At 44.8% G+C, this 22,122-nt stretch overlaps 1 protein-coding gene across 2 annotated transcripts in view; it reads right to left on the reverse strand.

Annotated features, from left to right (window-relative positions):
* PAK3 (p21 (RAC1) activated kinase 3) overlaps nucleotides 1-22,122 on the reverse strand; it is a 68,584-nt gene that overhangs the window by 35,392 nt on the left and 11,070 nt on the right. For both annotated transcript variants that reach the window (XM_019471340.1, XM_009276553.2), the window contains exon 2: nucleotides 3,875-4,071. In XM_019471340.1, the coding sequence (XP_019326885.1) occupies nucleotides 3,875-4,049 (175 nt within the window). In that variant the 5' untranslated portion in view covers nucleotides 4,050-4,071. The remainder of the gene's footprint in view (nucleotides 1-3,874; nucleotides 4,072-22,122) is intronic.

Raw genomic sequence — 22,122 nt, forward strand, 5'->3', positions numbered from 1 at the left:
TTTAAAGGATCATCAAATTCAGTTCAAAGCAACAGTCAAATCTAGAAGCGAAATAAGGCATTACAGAAAACGTTCCATCAAAAGCAGCACTTGTCCATTCTAGGCCTCTCCTGCCAGGGCAAGCGTTCCAGCTCATTCCCCAAGATTTGGCTCATCTGCTCCACAGACCTCTGCCTACCAGACTGTAGATAACACACCTATGGTCCAAATGCTGATAAACTATAAATTAAATGCAGAATGAAACATCTCCTTGCAACACCCTCACCCCTCCCCAGTCTAAAAACTTTGACACTTCTGTCTGTGCCCTGCAACTCAAATCACTTCTGTTTTACGTAAGCTGGCAAAACAATACGAAAAGGCATGACTTCTTTGAAGCAATGACTGACTGGATTCAAGGGCTTTATACTGGACATTCCTATTTGATTTTCTTATAAATGCCCCTCACAATATACTCCTGCTGCACCGCAGCTAGCCATGAGGGCCACCCACACCACCTCAGCAACTATTACAGATTAAAAGAGAATAAGGAAAGAGTTTTCTGTCTTCCATAGTCTGCATCATCACCATCATTATGTTAAAAGAGCAGCTGTCTGGCAGAAAAACGTGGCAGCTTTTCTCCAGAGAGGGAGGAAGGGTTTGACCTCAAGCTTACGCCCTCCTGTTTACTCGCCTCCTCTTCATCTCTTTCTGTTCTTTCCTCCTCTCCCTTCCACTGTCACTCACACTGTCCTCCCATCCTTCTTCCTGCTCTGTTCCTCCTGTCCTACCCCAGCAGCCTTGTCCTTTTCTTTCTCCTCAATTAATCTTAACCCCGCTGGGTTTTTCTCCTTCCCTCTTTTCTTGTTTTTCTGTACAGGAGGCAACCAGATGACTAAGGTCAGACTCTGCTCCCACCCACAGCTAAATCTAAAGCAGCTTCGATGGAAGTGATGCTATTCACCCAGTAATCTTAACACAGACGTACCTCTTCAGCTGAAATGGGCATCTGAGCTGTGATGAGCCTGCTCCCCTCTCATTTCTTCAGGTTAAATGCTCTACAGCACCTTCATGGAGCCACCAGTTCACACACAGTATTAATTTATTTCATAGCACAGCAATTACAGGTGGTTTAATGAGAGAAGAACAAGGCTGTATCAAACAACTGGAAGAATGCAAGCCATTTCCTTCCGCTCTCAATTCTCTTGAGGTAACAGCACTCTGCTGAAAGGAAACACTTAATGCTACGAACTCCACCATGGCTCCCATCACCATCATTACCTCCAGGGAAGGAAGGCCAATTTCACAGCTTCAGCACGGGCTATGGGGGAACAGATTCAGATTGCCCACGTGACACTGGAAACTTACTTCAGTTGTCTGCCTTGGCTTCCTGGCCCCAGGAAATGGGGTACCTTACCCCAGGGACGGGGACGAGAGGAGCTACACCAAGGAACATAAGGAGATCAGGTGCTGTGGGGAGGAGCAGGACACTAATGCCTAAGTGGCTTGTTTCAACTGTACAAGCACAGAGGGGCCCCACAGAGTCATCAGCGGCTTGCCAAAACAAGGTTTTAAACACAAAAGTGCTCAAACCCTAACTGAAAACCCTACAGTCCAACAGGGGAGTGACTGCGAAAGATTCCTGGTCCCTGAGCACAGCAGTCCCGGCATACACCATTGCCTTGGAGAGAACGCACCACGGCATATCCATCCTCACATCCCTCCTGTCTGGTGAGCAAACGAAAGACGACAAAGTTCCTGCAGGTTCAGGCAGAAACACCCTGCCATGGTGTTTTCTTCACGTTCTGTTTACTAGTACCAGTGGTGGACTATTAATATAAATTTGTGATGCTGCAAAGCACTGCACTAGATGAGAGCAGCCATATTAATCACCTTCTGTTTTATAAGCAGAACTCTCAAAAATGTGTCACTGAGTCTGTGAAGCATGCACAGGCCAGCTGATACCCTGACCCACAAGCCAACCCTGAGATTAAACCACCTCAAGGGGCTTGGCCAGCCAAGCTAAACTTCCTCCATTTATTATTTCACCCAATAAAATTAAGCTATAAATCTTAAGCTTACTTTCTCTCACAGTCACATTTAAAATCATGATACTTGTATGTTTCCTAAGACTGCTCTGACTGGTAGTTAATTACATCTATTTTTAATGTCACTGATCATTTCCAGGAGGGGTTGTTTCTGGATCTCCCCATTTCTGCATGCATTTCACACAGCACCTCCTGCTTAAGAAATGTTCCCTCGGAGAGGGATAATACCATCCTGCTGGCAGTCAGGGGAAGAAGTGGCCCAAGCCCTTCCTGGAATTAAACAAGCCAGGAGAGATTTTACTTTTGGCCTTCAAAATGAACCAGTTGAAAATTAATTTTGTTCCCAGAGGGGACATTTTGGGAAGCACTCTGCAGAGTGAACCAGCCAGGTCTGCCTGAGGAAGGGGCCCATCCAGTCACAGCCTTCACATGAGAGGAGCCATCAGGACTGCCCCTGACTGAGGGGAGGAATGGGGCTGAAATCGTGCCTTCTATGGCCTGTGAGGAGCTTTGAATGCCAGACTAACTCCAACTGCTCCACATGACCTGCAGAAGAGACTTGTGAACGGGGCAGCCAAGCAGCGCAGGTGAGCTGGAGCTCCGAGGGAGTGACCTCAGTTCCATAGTTCTGAGCTCTCCTTGGAGGAACAGCAATGCACATCGAAGGCCGAATTCCCACTTGAAATCCAGCTGGATTTCATGCTGCTGATCACAATGCTTTGAGCTCAGCATTTCAGCCAGTTTTCAGCCCACCTCACTGTCCACTTATCTAGACTGTACTTCATCAGTTTGTCTGTGAGGATACAACGGGAGGCTGTGTGAACACCTTTCTAAAGTAGAAATAACACCCACTGCTCTCCCTTCACCACCAAGCCTGTCATCTCATGGTAGAAGGCTGTCACTATGGTTCAGCATCAATTCCCCTTCGTAAATCCATGCTGACTATTCCTGATCACATTCTTATCCTTCATTTGTGTGGAAATGGTTTCCAGGAGGATTTGCTCCACTGGCTGCCCAGGGACCAAGGTGAGGCTGACTGGCCCGTAGGTCCCCAGATCCTCCTTCTTAAAGACAGAAGTGACATTTGCGTTTTTCCAGTCATCAGGAACATCCCCCAGTCACCATAGCCTTTCAAAGATAATAAAGAGTGGCCTTGCAGTGATATGAGCCAGCTCCCTCAGCACTTGTGGGTGCAGCCCATCGGTTCCCATGGCATTACAAAAAAAAGAAAGAAGATCCCTTCCCTTAATTCTGTAAATACACTAACTCAAAACACACTCCTTTCTGCAAATGCATTTCAAAGAATGCAACTGAGATGCTGTTTCCTGCATGTTTAAAAGACTCCCTTGCTGTAACCACACCTAGCAGGTTTTAAACCAAGCCATTCTGCATCCACTCTCACTGCAAAAGCAACAAGCAAGAAGAGCCTTGCTCCTGTTCCTGGAATGTAGGTGCATTAAAAAGAAAAAACCCGAAAGTGTCAGGCATATTGCCTTCTCACTTCTGCAAATGTATTTTCAAAAGTACACCACCTCATCTCTGTTTTTACTGCAAATGCAAAGCAAAATCCAAAGGAAAGGATTCCCCAGCTTAACTATAAGGTTATTTTTAAAAGGCAAGTCGCACAATGTGTGCATGTCTTACTGGCTTTTCAAAGACAAGAAAGTAACTGACTGAACACCTCCTCCTCTTTTGAAACATGTTACTAGAGTAATTGGAACAGAAGGCTTTGGAAGGACTTTACCATGTTCTGCAACTGAAACAGAAAGAAAACAGTGGCAGAAAGTAAACGCAGCAACCAACAGAAAGCAAACAGATGTAGCCACCCATTTGCACTGCTGATACTTTACTTTTATCCCCTCCTCCTGGGAAGATGGAGCGAAGCCTGGCTTTCTTGTTCTTCTCCTCAGGGGCCATGGGGAGCGGTTTTGAACTGTGGTTTAGTGCTGAAGAATCGCGATTGTTGCTGTTCATTCTCAACGGTGGGGCTGGAGGTTTCTCTTCAATATCCAGACTATCGGACATCTTCAGCAGCCCTCACAGCCTCCTGCAAAAGCAGAACAGAAAGCATGCCTGTCAAGTACAGATGCCAAGGCTGGTGTCCTGAGGAGGAAAGAGGGCAAGAAAAGCCTTCCAGCGGAATAAGGAAGCCTCTCTATTAGAAGTTTGCTCTGAATAAGGTTACTGCTGGTCACTATAAATAAATGCAGTGGCCAATTCCTAAAAATCACTGTATTACCATTAAAATAAAGCTTTTTTTAAATCCCTGTTAAAGGCTTTTTAATTTTTTATTTACAACTTTTTTCCTGCAGTTGTTTACAATCCAAATTTTCCTCTAAAACCAGACTTTCAAAGCAAAATTTAAATGATTTACTGAAACTACCTGGTATTGTAGTGAACCATTTTTATGATGTAAGAAATGAGGTGCATGTTGGGGGGATATGGATAGCAAGCATTAAGACCTCTGTTCCCTCCCTCCTCTGTGTTTGGAGAGGATTTAGTCCTGGGAGTGTAGGACTTCAAAAGGAATGATCTTCCCAAAGGAAAGTCATTCAGAAGCACCAATTAAAAAACTTTCTTGCACATAAAAATGAGCAATACATTTGCTTTAAAGTCAATCAAAACCTAAGCAGGAAAATTATCATATCCTGAAAAAAATTCAAGTCTTTCTCTTTCTGTCCTGCTACCACACAAGTCTGTTACCAGTGTTGTTTGTGGCACAGCTTTGAATAACAACAGCACCATAAAGTCCTAAGTATGCTACATCACCAAGGAGCGGACACATACGATCTTTTGTTGACCGCTAAGAACAGGGGTACTGATCTAAGGAAAAAAATACCCAGAAATTGTTACAAAACTTTCCTAAGTTGGGAAAACACAGGGCATGTCAGACTTTTCCAATTCCTAATCTTTCTAGTTATCTTAAATATTAAAATTCAAGTCTGGATTAAGCAGCTGTTTTAACAAGCAAGCAACACTTGGTAAAATGAACTGGTTTAAGACCTGAAAATAGAGTATGATTTCAGACAGATCAGATGTGATGCGAGCTATACTGCATATTTTTAAAGGTTACAACTCTACAGGCACCTTGCCTTCCAACCCCTCTAAAATCAATGTGGCTCCTTTTATGGAAGGCACGTGCACACCACTGTACATGTGTTACGGATCTCTCCTCGTGCTGATTCACAGATAACACAAGTTATTGCAGTCATCACCTACTCTCCTAAATTTAAAATGAAGCAACTTATGTTTTTCAGCTGTGGAAGTCATAGGGTTTTTTTCTTTCCCAGAAGTATCAGCCAAACATGATGATTGCCACTTACACAAAGAGGTCCCGAAGCTCAACTGGTAACAGCATTGCTGCTTGCGCTTTGGTCTGGTAAAGCTGCCATGGTTGAGGGTTTTCAGGGTTGTTTGGTGGTGGGTTGTTTTTTTGGTTTTTTTTAAGAACCAAGGTTAACATTTTCAACAATTGCATTTATTTTGCTATAGCTGGAATTTTGCCAGGATTTCCAGCTGATATATTAATAAGGGATAATCAAATCCACATTGCTTAACTGACAATACCTTCCACATAAAAACTAAATGACCAACTGAAACATTTAGAGATGTTCACTTGAGACTGTTTTTCATAACATGGGCATTTTAGCCTTCGTTACCATTTTCAAATTACCACACATAAAATAATCACTTCTTTTTTTATTACTTGACTTACAATTTTAATTTCACTTAAATGAGATCCCAAAATGCCAGATCTGAGATTCAAAGCATCTGCCCCGTGACAAGAACAATAAATGAAATATACCATCACATCTCTGTTTTGCACCGGTCCCTGGGTCCACAAAGTGGGGTTCCTGAACATCTGGATCCCCAAGGGATCCCAGGGACCCGTCCCGGGGTCACACAGTTGAAAACCCCAGCAACAGCTGGTCCCAGCCCTCTCCCTAGAACATACAGCATGAAGCGGGGATCCTGGAGACCTTGATTCACAAGCATGCACTTAAAGACGTTGCTGACCCCAGTTGCTCACCTCTATCAGGGGAGCAGTTTGTATGAGCATCCTTCCCAGCTGACTTCATCAACTGGTTTATGTTAAATTAGTGATCTGAGCTATTCTAGCATATTTTGCCTGCAGCAAATTAGGGAGAGCTCAAACAATTGCTCTGCTGGTAGATCAATATGGTGTTCACCAGCCAAAGAGGACGCCTACTCGTAGGCTCCAGCCCTATGTGAACTGCTAGACCTTCCCTACCCCATGGAGTTGCTCACCTCCACCTGTATACTGCACAGGTAATACTGAGCCACAGGCAGCCACCGACCAGGCGTTGTTCCCTATAGCTTTGCCTTCAGGCCTAGAAGCGTGGAAAAGATCACGCACTCTTAACTAATGAAGTCATGTACTGGAGGCAGCTGTCAGACAGAAAGATGTTTTTGTCATTTGGAACACACCACCTGGGAAAGCACAGACGTGATCCTTCACAGAAAACCGCGGTCCCCGGCATGTGCCCGGTCCCCACAAGAGGGCTCTGCCGACACAGCCCAGCTGTCCAGGTAGAGATCCACTGGGAGACCTGCTCTGGCGATGGAGGGACGTGGCCCACCCTCCTATGGAAGCACATATGTAGGCAATAACGTGCTTTTTATCACCAAGGAATAGCTATAATTGTGCCCAGGCTAGGGCTTGTGCTGGTCTAACTTTCAAGTACAGACTAGCCTATTTACCTAGAGAACTAAATGCTTTTGTAGATTTAGGTCAAACAGTTAACTTTACTAATCTTTGTGATTTCTATCCTGAAATGCAGAAGGTTTTCCAGTAATGGGGGGGGAGGCAGGGGTGGAAAAGAAAAAAAGAGCCAGTGATGAAAACTACTGTAAGGTAATAGGGAGAACTACATGTTCCGTGCGTGTTATCCTGGTGAAGGGAAAGCGCACGATGCCCAGGTATTTCTGCACAGGGAAGCGCGAGGGAGTTTCCAGCTTACGAAGCCCAACAGAGACACCTGGACATGGCTCCCCGTCCCTCCAGCAGTTCTCACAGACTAGGAGCTTATGGCAACAGAGGCTTTTATTTTCTCTTTAACCCACCTAACATACTTTTGCAGTGCCAAAGACAGCCTTCACTCCCTGAGACCACTGGCATGAGGCTGACCACAGAAGCACCAAGGCACGTTTTCAGCTTGTTATCAAAAGCAAGACGGTCATTCTGTGAAGTCCATTATAGGGCACAGAGTTTCAGCTGTCCCTCAGAATGGGACAACTGTATCTGCCACTGTATCTATTTGTAAACAATGCCAGTTTGCTGAAATAGGTTCTCCCATGGGATTTCATTCCACAAAGAATACTATTAACGGTTTCTGGCCCAATTTGCCTATGATGTAATTATTTCCAAGATTTTGAAAGGAACACTATAGTTTGTTCAGAGCTGTTTCAGGCTCAGTTTCAAGAACTGTACAAAGCTCTTTTATTCACTTCTAAACCAGATGAAAAAATAAAAAAAAAAAGAGGGGGGAAGATAGCCTAAAAGGTTTAACGGTTGATATTAACTTTCTAAAGCTGGTCTAAATGAAAACTAAAGCAAACCACGAGGTAATACACACCAAGAGACTTATAATTTATGGTTTTCTTGATCAGAGCCCATCTGCTTTTCCATACATTCTAATTTTGAGAATTTCCATGTACCACTGCATCACGACAAAAGAACATTCACTATCACATAAGACTTCAGACTTTAAGTGTTTTGTACGGATTCACTCCAACCTTAACTTAGAGAAAACCTGTAAAGAATGGAGGGCCAACAGGACGTATTCAGCTCAGAAACTTCTCAGGTTTACGTTGCAGAGAAGTGTAAACAGCATGATAGCCCAAGTTAAACTCTATCCTGGGGCCAGTTTTTCCTGTCGTAATAACAAGTCCTTGGTCCTGCCAGTCTTGTTCTGCATAGGACGACCCCCTCCAAAACCACCTTCTGTCTACTGGAAATGATTATGCCATATCCACATATTCAGTCAAACAGCCAAATTCTGGTGTTCTTTTTTCTTTCTTTTTTTTTTTTAGGGTTTTGTTGGTTTTGGGTTGGGTTTTTTTTGGAAGGTCAAAAGACTGGACATTAGGAAGCACTTCTTTACCAAGAGGGTGGTCAAACACTGGGACAGGCTTCCTAGAGAGGTGGTCGATGCCCCAAGCCTGTCACTGTTTAAGAGGCATTTGGACAATGCCCTTAATAACATGCTTTAACTTTTGGTCAGCCCTGAAGTGGTCAGGCAGTTGGACTAGATGATCGTTGTAGATCCCTTCCAACTGAAATAGTCTATTCTATTCTAAAAGCTAATTATCTTGATTTCTTACAAATGTGAGGTTCACTGAGAATTTCATTCTTTGAAGATTACCTTTCAAAACAAAACACTTTCACTGCTCTCATTATCTGACAAACCAGCAAGCATGCAACGAAGCACTCCTAGGAAACTCTTAGCAAAACAGTGCATTCAGCCTCCTGATTATAAGACAGGAATTATACCCTTTTTTCCATGCCCAGAAATGATAACTACTGCCTCATTAAGAATCCTTAAGTGTTGCAGCAGCACCAATTCCTGCCTCCCAGAAATAATCTCTGCTACGTCATCCCCCTCATACACCTCTTGTTCATACAGACACAAGTCTCTCCACTCAAAACACACGTCGGTTTTAAGAGTTTTTGCTATGCCTCCTGGCAGGCTCCCAGGCAACCTTGCTCCCTGTAACGCTGTCTCAACTCGACATGCAAGGTGTTGATGATTGCGTTCTTCCCTGGAGAGGAATGGTCACAAAACTTCCATTTCTTAGGTGCAAGATGAATTCCCAAGTCTCTGACTTCATGCTGACTAAATTTCTATGCAGTACTTCAAGAAGCACATAATCCGCTGAAGACCTTCTCCCAAAGAAGTTATTCAAAGCAAACCCCTCAACAAGACAAAAAACCCCTCCAATTCCCACCTGTATCAGAATTGCAAATTCTAGGAGAACAATGCTAAAGTAACATACTCCATGCCCAAAGGATTGCAAAATCCACAGGACTCTGACTAAAGGGTAGGGAGCAGTTCCAGGGTCTCTGAGCTAATATTCCACAGCCCTCGCAAGCTCACGGAGACAGCATGGCATTGGTTTACACTCCTGTCACATTTTTTGTGCAGCTCAGCGCTGCAGCCCTGAGCGCTAGAGAGTAAATTTTAAAAAAGCAGAACTGAGATTGCAGAATAATTCTGCAGCGGAGATGAGATCCTGGTAAACCCTGCACACAGACCTGTGAAACACTGTGCCCCACTTCTGAGCGCTGCTACAATACAGCTACCAGAGCACTTTACCGTACCACACCAGAGCTGTGAGAGCCACCCAGGTTGTCAGCAGGGACAGCTTTTGGAAGAGGCCAGCCTGTGCTTGCCAAGAGGATGGAGTGCACAATCAACAGGATTTTCCTCGTCTTAGTCCTCAAAAACCCCACTAGTGCAACCAAGGCAGTGCTGGTAACCCTTTTAAAAGAAATTCATAAGATAATAGCATGTGTGCAACAAAGAGGACAGATACCCAATAACTACCTACTTCCAGAGAAAATTCCTTTCAATGCCCGTTGGCTTTAAGGAAGCATTTAAAGAAACAGACTGTTGTACCAAAATACAAAAGTGTATTCGAGTATGTTAGCTAGGGCTTCACAGCCAAGTGGCAAAAGCTGAAATTAAATTCTCAGCCAGGTCAGTTGCTTCTACGCAACTATTACAGGGTTATATAGATCCAATGTCCCTTTCCTTCCCCCCCCACCTCTTCCAATCACCAGTTTTGTTAAGTGTAAAGACAAACATTGACTTTAAATACATGGTATTCTGCTTCCCCATGACTCAATTCCCCCTTTGCAAAAGCCTGTCTTATAATATTTTTGCATCTAGTCCTTGCCAAGCTAGGGAGAGGAGAGGAAGGAAGATATTTGAAGCACCCAAATGTCTTCAAAACAACACACACCAAAAAAATTGGTTCAATTCAGTCCAAGTTCCGAGCAGAATCTCATGCTGGGCCTTTATCCCAGTAAGCTCTTCACCCCGGTGTATCTGGGGAATACTGTTTGTAGATAGATCTTGAATAGCTTTCTTAGGTTAGTCACGTTATTTCAAAGTCTGCAGCATTCAGACATGACTGGTTCCAATTAAAACTCACAAAGAGTATCCTGTTTGCAGAGACACTGGTGTTCATTTTCAAAGCCTCAGAGATACTATTGCAGCTTGTGATGCAGCAAAACTGCATCCCTAAGATCCCTTGACTGGAAGGAGCCATGCCAATTTTCAGGCAGTAGCTCTGCAAACGTAACTTGAAGATACAATTGCTCGCTCTTTGTTTATAAATATACTTCTTGAAAAAAAGGTATTTTATTACTGTTATATGGACCAAATTCTGCTCCCAGTGATACTCATCCATTTCCCAGAAATCAATGGTGATGTAACTGAGAAGGATTCTCTCTAGATATTGAGTACTGAGACACTCTGTTAAGTACTATCCGAAAGTATTTATACAGTACTTCCCAGCCCAGTTGCAGAAGAACTGTGTCTGCTTTTCTACATCTGCATGTTTACCTGCAGTTTTCTTAAAGTTCATTTGAAAGAGCAGCTGGTTAGTTGTACAGAATGGATGCAGTCACGGTTTCACTACTTACGTCAAAGATGCTTACTGTCTTCTCTGCAAGACTTGGTTACGTTAAAATACAATACTGATGCCTTTTTGATAAAAAAGGGTCATATTCAGCATCAGCTAAAGCAGACTCAACTCTGCCTGGGCACTCGGGGTCCATCATGCCCCCAGGGCAGTCTGTGCTCAGCTGCTTCCACCCCTGGGTGCCTGCAGACTGGGAGATGGGTGTGCGGGGCCAGCTCTGCAGGCAGGGCTGACGCAGCCAGGGTGCCTCGGTGCCTTTGGGAGTAAAGACGTCTTTCTGGGACCTCCCCCACATGTACGCGTTGCAAAACAACCATTGCATCGCTTCTTTATACAACCCTGAAAAAAGGCAGCATTCACACAAACTACAGACGGAATTATAACCCTAGAAACCATAAAAATAATGCTTCATTTTCATGCTTTCATACAACTGTCTCAAAGCACAATACAAACATTTGCGAATTAAGCCTCCCCATTCCCCTCAAAGGCAGGTAAACAGACTCTGAGCTGAACAAATTATTCAAACTGAGTAATTTCTTTGATGAATGTACTCTCTGTTTCTATTTGCAAACACCCTGTAAGCAGCTTATGATTTCCTCCAATATATTCATTTTATTCAGAAGTTATCCTCTGAAACTTGCTACAAGTAACTTCTGGCCTCTGAACTAGCAGCTCCTAAGCAGCTCCCTGTATGGAGGGCATATTTTGAATTCAGGTTGTATCCAGGCAAAATTACATGGGTCACAAGGACTTGCAACTGTTTGTTTCCTGAGGTGGGATAAACAAGCTTCTGTCAGGAATTGCAGCATTAACAGTTTTACTAAATGACTTACTAATACTGGTTTAAAATTCACTCTTGACAGTGCACTTGCAGTGATAGTGTCAAAAAGTGAATATAGAAAGGACCTGAGTGCAGTAGCTGTGAATTTAATGGTTTTGACTAAATATTTCTTCAAATTTAAATAATTATGTCCTTTGTCTGGACCTCAAGAGTCACCCAGTTAAACTGCTAAGAGCTGGGAATGGACTGAAGCAGCGGAGCTTGTCACGACTGATGAAAATAGCCTGCAAACATTTTTTCCCCCTTGCTTAATTTACATTTGACAGCATTTTTCAGTAAATGGCCTTCAAGGATCTCTTCAAACGCTTAGTCTACCTATCTAACTACATTTCTTTCCACAACTCTTTCAACTCTTTCTCTGCAAACTGGCAATGCAACCACAGGCAACACTTCACGAAATGCATCTGACTTTCATCTCGCAACACCCTTCAGCCCACCCGCTTTAAGCGCCTCTTCCCACATGGTGGAAACTCGCTGCTGCTCTGCAGACTTGCAATACCGAGCACTCGCTCCCACTACAAAAGCTTCACGGCTCCTCACATAAGTTCACTTTTCCAAGTGCGACAAGTATTGGGACTTGCCCAGGTTTTAACAGAGCAGCTCTCACTTTCCCTCTCTGTACAAAGCCAGGGCTCTTCAGGCTGTGGTCCCAAAAAGCGAAACATGGGATTATTTTTGCATCACTAAAGCCAGCGATGTTTAAAGTTAGGTGTATATTTAAGGGCTGTGCTTAACCAGTGCTTAATGTATGAGATAACATGAACAAAGACATTGAGGCTTCAGTGTAGCCGCAAGACACCACGAAAGAAAAACCAGAGAGAGTAAGAGTCCCTCTCCACCCTGCTGGGACGGGGCCGAGCCCTAGAGCACACCCCTAGCCCAACATATTTTCTTTGTGGGTGTTTTTTAATCACATCAAAACAAAAGCAATCTGTTCAAACTGCGCTCATGCCGGGATCCTGGCCACTCACTAAGCCACTTGAGCTTTGGTATGGGTACATGACCTGGGAGGGGAAGAAGTGTGCGTACGGAGGGTGTGAGGCAGTGAAACAGCTTTCCACATGAAACTTTGTCCAGGCATTCAGTAATTAAACCTCGTAACGGCACAGCAAGGAAAGGAAGTATATTCCTACGGGTTACATTAAGTGAGCACCTCGCAGCATCACGGCATCAGAAGACGGCCTGCAAAGTGGTTGCAAAACCACCTAACGCACGCAGTCACGTAACAGAAACAAGCAAATGAAATGTGGAAAGGGGGAGTACGGGTAGTAAGTGCATGTTCAAAGCTTGGCTGCCAGGAAAGCCCCTGTGGTAACCCTATGCCAGGCAGCCTCTTGGTCATTATTATTTTAAAAACGTTGACAGTATATGAATTTTAAATCATTAAGAAACACACTTTTAGGTAACTGTTTTTGACAGGAAAAATGACTTAACTTCATATGACAAAGGTACGGACGCATCATACCCTGATGATGCAGAAAAGCTAGCTGGGTCACTAGGACACTTCTGCCACCCAGAGAGAGCAAGCGGAGAGCTTCGACCCTCCTGGCTGCCTTGGGAAGAGCCACCAGCACCTCCACCCACTCGTACCGAATCCCAGACAGCTACTTTTTGTCATGTTTTTTTGAATCATGCTTTGAAACAAAAAGGTTGTGCTCTAAGCCATTGAATCTGGAGACATGCTTAGACTGCCAGAGCAATGGACACTCCAGAAGGAGCTAAAAGAGGAAAAAGTGAAAGACACCAAAATGAGGTGGAAGCTCCCAGAACTATCTCCACAGGGCCACAGCCTTCCCTCCCTTCTTTTCTTTTTTTTCTTTTTCTTTTTTTTTTTTAATGTAATGGGAAAAACTTCTCTGGGATTGATAAGAAATAATGAAAAAGTACCTAGAAAAGGCATACATATGCAAGAGGAAAACCCCAAAATCTTACCACTCCCTCTTTTGCTTTTTATTTACACAGCTGAAGTGCTCCACGAAGCAGAAAAGGATGTCTCAAAATCAACTGTGCCTATCAAATATCCCACATTCCACAGGATTGCATCCCTTGCCCTTGTCTACACATGAAAGCATCTGTGTGAAATGAAGTACGGATATAAACCATTGTAGATAGACTGAAATAATTCTCCATATGGACTTTATTATTCCTAGTTCAGAGCTTAAGCCTCAGGTTCACTTTTGTTCTCTAGGATGAGTCAAATGTAAACCAAGAAACTCTACTTAGTGGAGACACCAACATTGCAACTGCAGCAATAAAAATTTCATTACCTTAATTTGGATTAAAATAGCCAAGACAAATTGTTTGAGTTCTAATTTGAGTTAGCAACTTGAAGTCAATCCTGAAGCAGTGTCCAAGATCAGCTATGAGAAGCCAGCCCCTACTGCAAGCTACACATAGAGACAGTTACAAGCAATCCATTTGCTGTGACTTAACGAGTCCTCCGAGTGTGGCAACAAAGCCTGCCCATGCCCTCTCCTTCTTGCATCCTGAAAGTGATTTAAATGCTTTCTAACTGGCAATTAAAATGGACCAGTCACTGACCCCAACTCAATTGACAGGCAGTAATCCTTCGGCCACAGTAAGGCTCTATAGCCCATGTTGCTGGATTTTTTTGCAGGTTCAAAGTGAACACTTGTTGGCTCACTTAGTTGGCCAGTCAACCTGAGTACAGAGTAAAAGGATCTATGCTCTTCAGACATCGTCTTTTTCTGGTACAAAAGAACATTCATGCTGGGAAGCCTTATAGCAGTGTCTCTGCAGTGGCTCAACCAAAGGGCTGTGATTATATGAGTTCAGCTGGAGAAAGGCAAGGCCCCAAAGCAATCCAGAGAACCCAAACCTGGGCTTGCTCCTTACAGCAACAGTTAAGAGTGCAACAGCACCTGGACACTTGAAACATTAATCTGACAGGGTTTGAACAATACCCACATTTATATGGTGGGGAGCACACTATCGTTGCTTTCAAAGATCACAACTGTTGCAACTCAGCACAAGAACTTCACCCCTTCTCCCATCTTCTCTGGTGAAGATGTGTTAAAGGTGAATCTACACTAGCCTAGTAAGGTACCAGGCTATCATGCGTGCTTCACCTATACCTGAGAAACACCCCAGGAAAAATCATGCTGTGGTATTGCATTAATGCAAATGTCTCTTATTTTACACATCATGTGTGTCCCTTTCTGCAGAAAGGGATACAAAGCTCCCTTACACCGATATACACGTAAGGGCGATGTCATCACTTCATACCGGCAGGAAGACACTGCTTTCTTCTGGTGACACAGCTTCAGGACATGCAGGTTGAACTGCCAGTTCTTCTACTGGCCTCAGACAACTTGGGAATCTCTTTACCATGCTCTCCTACCTTTTATCCTCCCTTCCTCACTTCTTGTGCCTCTCTAGTGCGCGTGCATTTGGGTGCAGGGTTTGTCTCCAGTGTACACGCACAGCACCACACAGTGGTCTGTGTCTACAGTCTCAGCAGAGCAACACACATTCGCCCACCAACCCCACCGTTTGCACCATCTTAAAACAGACTTGGAACATCCCGAGGCAGAGACCTGAGGTCTGGTTCACACAGTCTGCTCTGTCGCTGCAGGGGAAAGGCTGACAGCACCACAAACCACCAGCATAGGAGCTTGAATTTGGCCACTCTCAAGCAGAGTTTTGATCCCCAGCTATACCAGGCTAAAAACCAGCAATCTGGGCAGAGCATTCACCAGTCACAGGGTTTGGCAGATGAAAGCTTGTTCTCATCACTGTTCTCTCTCTTACCATGTAAACAATATCAAAGGAAGCCTCTTCTTGCTTGGACTTCCATAATAAAAATTCTATACAGAAGTCCTCAAAGTCCTTGAGTTCATATTTTTGGGCATCCTAAACTCCTACTGAACTCCAGCTGGTGCATTAAGACTGCTTTTAATAAACCACTTGGCATCTTGCCTATTATATTTTTCATTTTGTTTACATAAAAAAAAGAATCAAACAAGGTTTGGAAGAAGAAAGAGAGGGAAAAAAGAAAAAAGGACGAGTATCCCTGCTCCTCATATTCTCTGCAGGTATTGGTGCTTTCTCTGCTCTTCCACAGTCTATTCTCTGCTTGACATACGCACAGAAGACGTGCCATGATAAACACGACCAGCTGAACCCCCCCAGCCTAGCACCATTCCAACCCACGCTAACAACGTTCACCAAAGAAATGGCCTTGGCCCTTTCCCCTGCAATGGTCCCCACGGGCAGACCAAGAGCTGGTTTTGCCTCGAGAGGCAAATGTGCAGCTCTCCAGGAAGCCAGCGAGAGGGAGGGCATACTGTGCCGACCACAACTCCACTCTGCTGAAGCACTGGCTCGTGCCCCACTAGACACATGCGGGCCAAGCCAACAACCACCACACAACAATGGAAGAGATGAGGAAGCAGCAATATAATGCCAGTAATTGAAAATTATAGACAGTTGCCATTTTTTAGCACCTTCCAGTCACCTTTTAGCTCATTTTGCCTTTGCAATCCTTAGTCTGCGAGCTGAGAAACTTGCTATAGTAAATGACACTAAATCCCTGTGACAGAGGAGAAGGATGAATCTGACGTTTAAAAGACTTAACTCAAGGCCATCCCAGGATTGCCAGGCAGAGCTGGGAGGTGAACCCCACTCCGAGAAGGAAAAAATAGAGAACAGGGAGTCCTCTGGATGTCTCCAGCTCTGCTACTGGGGCTGAAGACAAAGACCTCTGATCAGGAGAGCATGGGATGGACTTCAGGCCTCCGAATGCCACAAGCAGAGACAGAGACCATCACCACATCAGAAGATTTGCTGTACTGATCTTCCCAAGACATTATGGTATGTTTGGAAGGACACAGCTCCTGCCTCCAGTTAAGGAAAGGGCGAAGAAGCCCAGGCTGCCACATGCCTTTCACCCAGGAGGTGGATGCGTTCCAGATTCTGCATCATCTCTTTAGGGCACTAGGGCAGGAAGGCATTCATATCCCCATTTACTTCCTCAAGGACAACGTTTTGCCTTTTATTCTTTGCCAGGCCTTTTATTTACAGCAGACTAGCTTCATATATCTAATATTCACCTGCTACGTTAGTGATCTTATCATGCGTAATGGCATATCTACCTTGGGGGTATCATGGATCTGGAGCAGTCAGAAGGGGAAATGGAGCAGTTGCTGCGTGCACTTATTTCCAGTTGCCAGCTAGACCCTGGCTTCAGAGCAGCAGGATGGGAAGACTAGGAGAACAAACATACAAACGCTATTCTTAAAGAGGTCAGGGAAGAAATTACACCTATATGCAGAAAGCAAACACACTAAATCTGTTGTTTTCTCAGCTACCACAATGGTCTGGTATTTTTAAAGTGCTAAAACAGAGATTCAGCAATTAATGCCTCATTGCTCAAAAAAATAAAGATAATCTTCTGCTCCAGAGTAGTGCTCTACTACTCCTTCTTGCCTGACTCCACACTACAACAGGAAAACAGTTCACCATCCTCTTACCACCTAGATGAAAAAATAAAGGGGTTCAGGGAGTTACCCACAGTTCCTCTGCACTTGTCCATAACTTTCTGCATAGTCTGCAACCACCATGGCTAAGAACACTGGGCCCAGCGCAGGGTGAAACCACCCCCCCAAAAGGTGGTGGCATCCAGGAGTAAGGACTTCCCAGCCTCAGTCACTGTAAGGGAGAGTGCTTGAGCCAGCAGGGACCGTTCTAGTTTTGGAAATGGCACTGTGTCCATGCTACAAATCCTAGTTAGAGCGACTGCTAGGGATCTCACACTTCCAGGTTTGATTCCTGTTTCCAGCAAATTTTCACTAGGACAAACCACTTAGCTTCTCCGTACAACCACAGATGCCTTGTCTGAAGAATCTGGGAGCACATTTGCAAGTCACTGATGCAAAAGGACACAAATCTTTTGATATAAGCAGACAAGAGCCAAGCCACGTCTGTTCCCAACACATCAGGGTACCCTCACCTCTGAAGATCTCTGTCCAGAACGTGCGGAGCCATCTGCACTTGCTCCTTTAAGAGAGAAGCACCTCCATTGCTCAGTAGGTGTTTCTAAAGCAGCCTGAGGTCCTAATGCAAATCCTACAAAAGTACAAACTCCCAGAGCAGCAGTTCACACTAATGCAATCTTGTATCAGGTCAAAGAAAGCAAAAATAAGGACCCATCAAAAAGCACAGAAACAAGTAAACAAACAAAAAAGCAAGGGAAGAGGAAAGAGGACAACAACAGGACCCAAAATAGATTCCTTGTGCCAGGCACACATCAGATTTATGGCATAAAAGCTTTGCAGAGAAACTTGTTCTTAAAACAGCTCATCAACATTTACCCTGCTGCTGGCTGAAGCCTACTACTGTTTGACACCCCCTACTTTCTATTTACAACAACTTCAGGCCTTAAAAGAAAACTGAAGTATATTAATTGAGGATTTTGAGGCACAAAATGACAGCTGCATTGTTATATATTCTATAAGAAGCAAAGCAGGCTGAGAACTAGGAAGGATAACAGAGAAGCAGCATGCAAGGACAGAAGGTGTCCAAAAAAATCTTAACAGCTCCTCCACTTGTCTTTATTCTCCAGTCGTTACAAACAAGGGCCAAGGGTTCAGAGGTACACTGCTCTCCCCAGGCATACATCCACAGGTGGGCACACAGCCTGGAGAGCCTGTGCGATGGCACCGAGATGGCCAGCAAGGAGGCAGATCCAGCTGCACCGACACAGCACTGTGCCTGAGCAAACGCACCTGGTACACAGACACAGTACCGAGACAGAGACAGCTCATGACCAGCCAACTTGGAGAGCAGACAGAAGACAGTATGTCTCCGTGCTTGCTTTGCATAAAGCTGCAGAGCCTCGCAATTCCCTTCTGGCAGCCTTCAACAGGCCTGTGCCCCACCGTGCACCACTCCCGGTACTGACAAACTCTGGCTGACTTTTGAAACTGTAAAGAGCATTTCCACATGTACACAGACAGCAGCAAACTGCTGCTCCTCGGCTCAGCTAGCAGCAACTGCCACCTCAAATGGGTACCTGGCTACAAGATGCCCACGTCCACAGTGAGCAACGCAGGCATATTCCTTCCCAGGCCCCATCCCAGGAGGAACAGTGGAAGCTATGGGAAGATGGTGGGATACAAGGGAGCTGGCAGCACACCACTGGCCTCCAGGCTCACAGTACCCCCAGCTCTGCCTCGGTACAAACCGATGCCTGGAGCTGGTCTTCACCAGGGGACAGGAGCAGGGCTCTGCCTGTTTTGTTTCCTTGCAGGACATATTGAGAGGCAGAGTCACGTGCTGAGGATACAAGCATGGAGCACCTGCCACAGACTTTACAAATGACCTCAGACAAGTTACTCACTGTCTTTGTGTGTCTGTTCTCGCTCTGTGAGGATGGGGGGCTGTTTCTATTTCGCCAGATCTATCAGACTTCAAAGAACCTAATAAAGAGCCAGCTTACTTTCAGAAACCTGACAGCAATCATGTTGTTAGGCAGCACACAGTACATGCAATACAGTGTCTACAACCTGGATAGCAAGTGAAGAAGAGAGAGTAAAAGGCTCACAAAGTATCTCCTAGGAACTGAAAAAACAGGAAGTACTGGGAGGGGCTATCAAACCTCTGGAAATGCTGGATTGCTAGGAAAAAAAAGTCAACAGAAGCAAGAACAGAGCCTGTACACTGATCCGTCCTTGAGGAGGAAAAGACAAGAACAATGGAGGTGAAATGATTTTACTAAGTGGCAGAAAACTACGAGAAATGAGCAAGACACTGTTGCCAGGGACAGTGTCTAAAAAAAAAAACCAAACCCAGAACAGCTGATATATTGTCTGATCTCAGACAAAATGAACCTGTCTAAAGGCACTATTGTTTAGTCAAAATCATGAAGCAGAGAAAAGAATAAATGCTTTGGTTACAGATGTGCGTCACCATGTCTTTGTGTAACTCTAGAGATACTAGAGGTCCCCTAGTGAAATAGGTAACAGCCTGAGACACGCACCGTTCCAGTTTACAGGGGAGCCCGCGAGGCTCCCCATCTAGCTCTCGAGAAATGCCTCCAAATAGCACGGCCATCTGAACTATTCAGCGAGCGTGGAAGAGAGTGACAGGCCCAAAGAGCGAGAGCATTTGCACCGAGTAAGAATGCGGTTAAAGGAACCCAGGAAGCATGGAGAGACAGACTGCCTGAAAATGCAGGCTTTGTGGTCCAGAGCACAGTACAGAAAGATACGCAAAAAGAAAAATGCCCAGCTCAGAGCAACGGGGTAAACACATACAGGAAACAGAATACCTTTACGATGCAGTTTCTCCAGAAAGTAAATAACAAGAGTGAATGCAGTGACTGAGGATGCTCCTGTGAAAAGAAGGATCTCTGCAGTACAACCTCAGCTGACAAACAGACTCTCAATAGCCAGGCTCTGCAAAAGAAACTGCCAGCCATTCCACAGCTATGTTTGCTGCTGTGCCATTAAATCAAAGACCAATTTGATTCCAGCTGGACTGTAGAGCCAGCTGCAACGATAAGAGGCAATCTTAGACTGGAGAAATGCCACCAAACATTGAAAACGTAGAATAAAAAAAAAAAAAAAAAATCTTCTGAGGTCAGTGAAAAAAAAAAAAAAAAAAAAAAAAAAAAAAAAAAAAAAAAAAAAAGGAAGAGAGTGACAGGCCCAAAGAGCGAGAGCATTTGCACCGAGTAAGAATGCGGTTAAAGGAACCCAGGAAGCATGGAGAGACAGACTGCCTGAAAATGCAGGCTTTGTGGTCCAGAGCACAGTACAGAAAGATACGCAAAAAGAAAAATGCCCAGCTCAGAGCAACGGGGTAAACACATACAGGAAACAGAATACCTTTACGATGCAGTTTCTCCAGAAAGTAAATAACAAGAGTGAATGCAGTGACTGAGGATGCTCCTGTGAAAAGAAGGATCTCTGCAGTACAACCTCAGCTGACAAACAGACTCTCAATAGCCAGGCTCTGCAAAAGAAACTGCCAGCCATTCCACAGCTATGTTTGCTGCTGTGCCATTAAATCAAAGACCAATTTGATTCCAGCTGGACTGTAGAGCCAGCTGCAACGATAAGAGGCAATCTTAGACTGGAGAAATGCCACCAAACATTGAAAACGTAGAATAAAAAAAAAAAAAAAAAATCTTCTGAGGTCAGTGGGCAAATACAAGCTGTTGACAAAAAAAAACCCTCACAAAACCAGAGGCATCATCACTTTAGCTTGACAGAAGCTGACAGACAGAACGATCCACTGCTTGGCAGCAGGGCCATGCAAACATGAAATGATAAACACATTTGCTAAAGAAATATTATCATTTTTGTAGAAACTTATGTCCCTAGAAGGCCTTAGAAGACAAGAGGCTTTGATTAAAAACCTAGAACAGAAACCACAGAACACACTAAACCAATTAAAAGCCACGCTAACTAACAGGTTACAAAGACTAACCGTGATCTAAGAATCATCACTGAGCGAGCCTGTTCCTGGTGAGGTTAATTCCTGGCCCTGCATTTACCCCCGAGGCCTTTAAAGAAATTCTTAGAGCGAAAGATGCTATGAGCACCTTGCAGTGTACTGAGCTGGAGAAGCTCTGCAGACTCTGCACCACCACACTGAAGTCTGGGAACATCCGAGGCCATCAGCACACACTGCAGTGATAGGCAGTGCTAAGGGACAAAGAACCTCCATCCTAGTGCTCAAGGGTCCTCAGCAGCAGAGGGTGGGGTCAGGGTCACCTCAGGGAGCACGGCCAGGCGGCGGGTCCCACCTCAGCTGGAAGGACTGCTCATCAGCCTGCTGTCTCCACTAAGCGGGGCAAGGCTGGAGGCAGTCATGGCCAGGAGCTGGCACAGCCCCGGCTGCCTGCTACTGAGCTAGAGACCTAGATCAATCCTTATCTCTTGAGCCACTCAAAGAAGCTGCTATACAAGGAGTTCCTCTGCTACTAGCATGACTTTGTCAGCTCCTCCCTAATTTACAGCCTTAGGCGGACACCTGCTTTTCCTGCCCAGTCCTGAGGTACCAAAGTACCTCACACAGCAGCTCAGAGCAACACCAAGTTGCCTCAGAAGCAAACCCAAGAACAGCAAGTATGGAAAGCCCGTGAGCCATCCCATTTACCAGCTGATGCCTAACAGGTCACAAAGTACATTTGCTCAGACAGAAAAGGAGCCACCAGCTATGGTCCCTGGAATGTGACATTTCCATCCACACCTTACGAGTCACCAGCACTGTCTGAGTCACAAGCCAGGAGAAAGGACGACGAAAACAACCCCATGGAGTACGTCCAAGGGATAATTGCCCATGTTCTTCAGAAAGCATCAGCGTACAGCACTTCCCGGTTGGTCACTAATGGCAGCAAACACACACAGAAAGGGAAACTTTACAGAATGCAATGTGCATGTCTCAGTGGAAGAGAAGACAGCAGATTAACACACCAAATTATTACCTAACTCTAATGGGAGACTCCAAGCGATTTCAGAGTGCTGCAGACAGTAATGCAATACTGACTCCTTGACAGGCCAGATCACAAAAAAAAAAAAAACAACCTTCTCTCTGCAAGACTACATGTCATGATATACC

This window comes from Aptenodytes forsteri, unplaced genomic scaffold (genome assembly GCF_000699145.1).
Source record: "Aptenodytes forsteri isolate BGI_AS27 unplaced genomic scaffold, ASM69914v1 Scaffold107, whole genome shotgun sequence".
NCBI lineage: Eukaryota > Metazoa > Chordata > Aves > Sphenisciformes > Spheniscidae > Aptenodytes > Aptenodytes forsteri.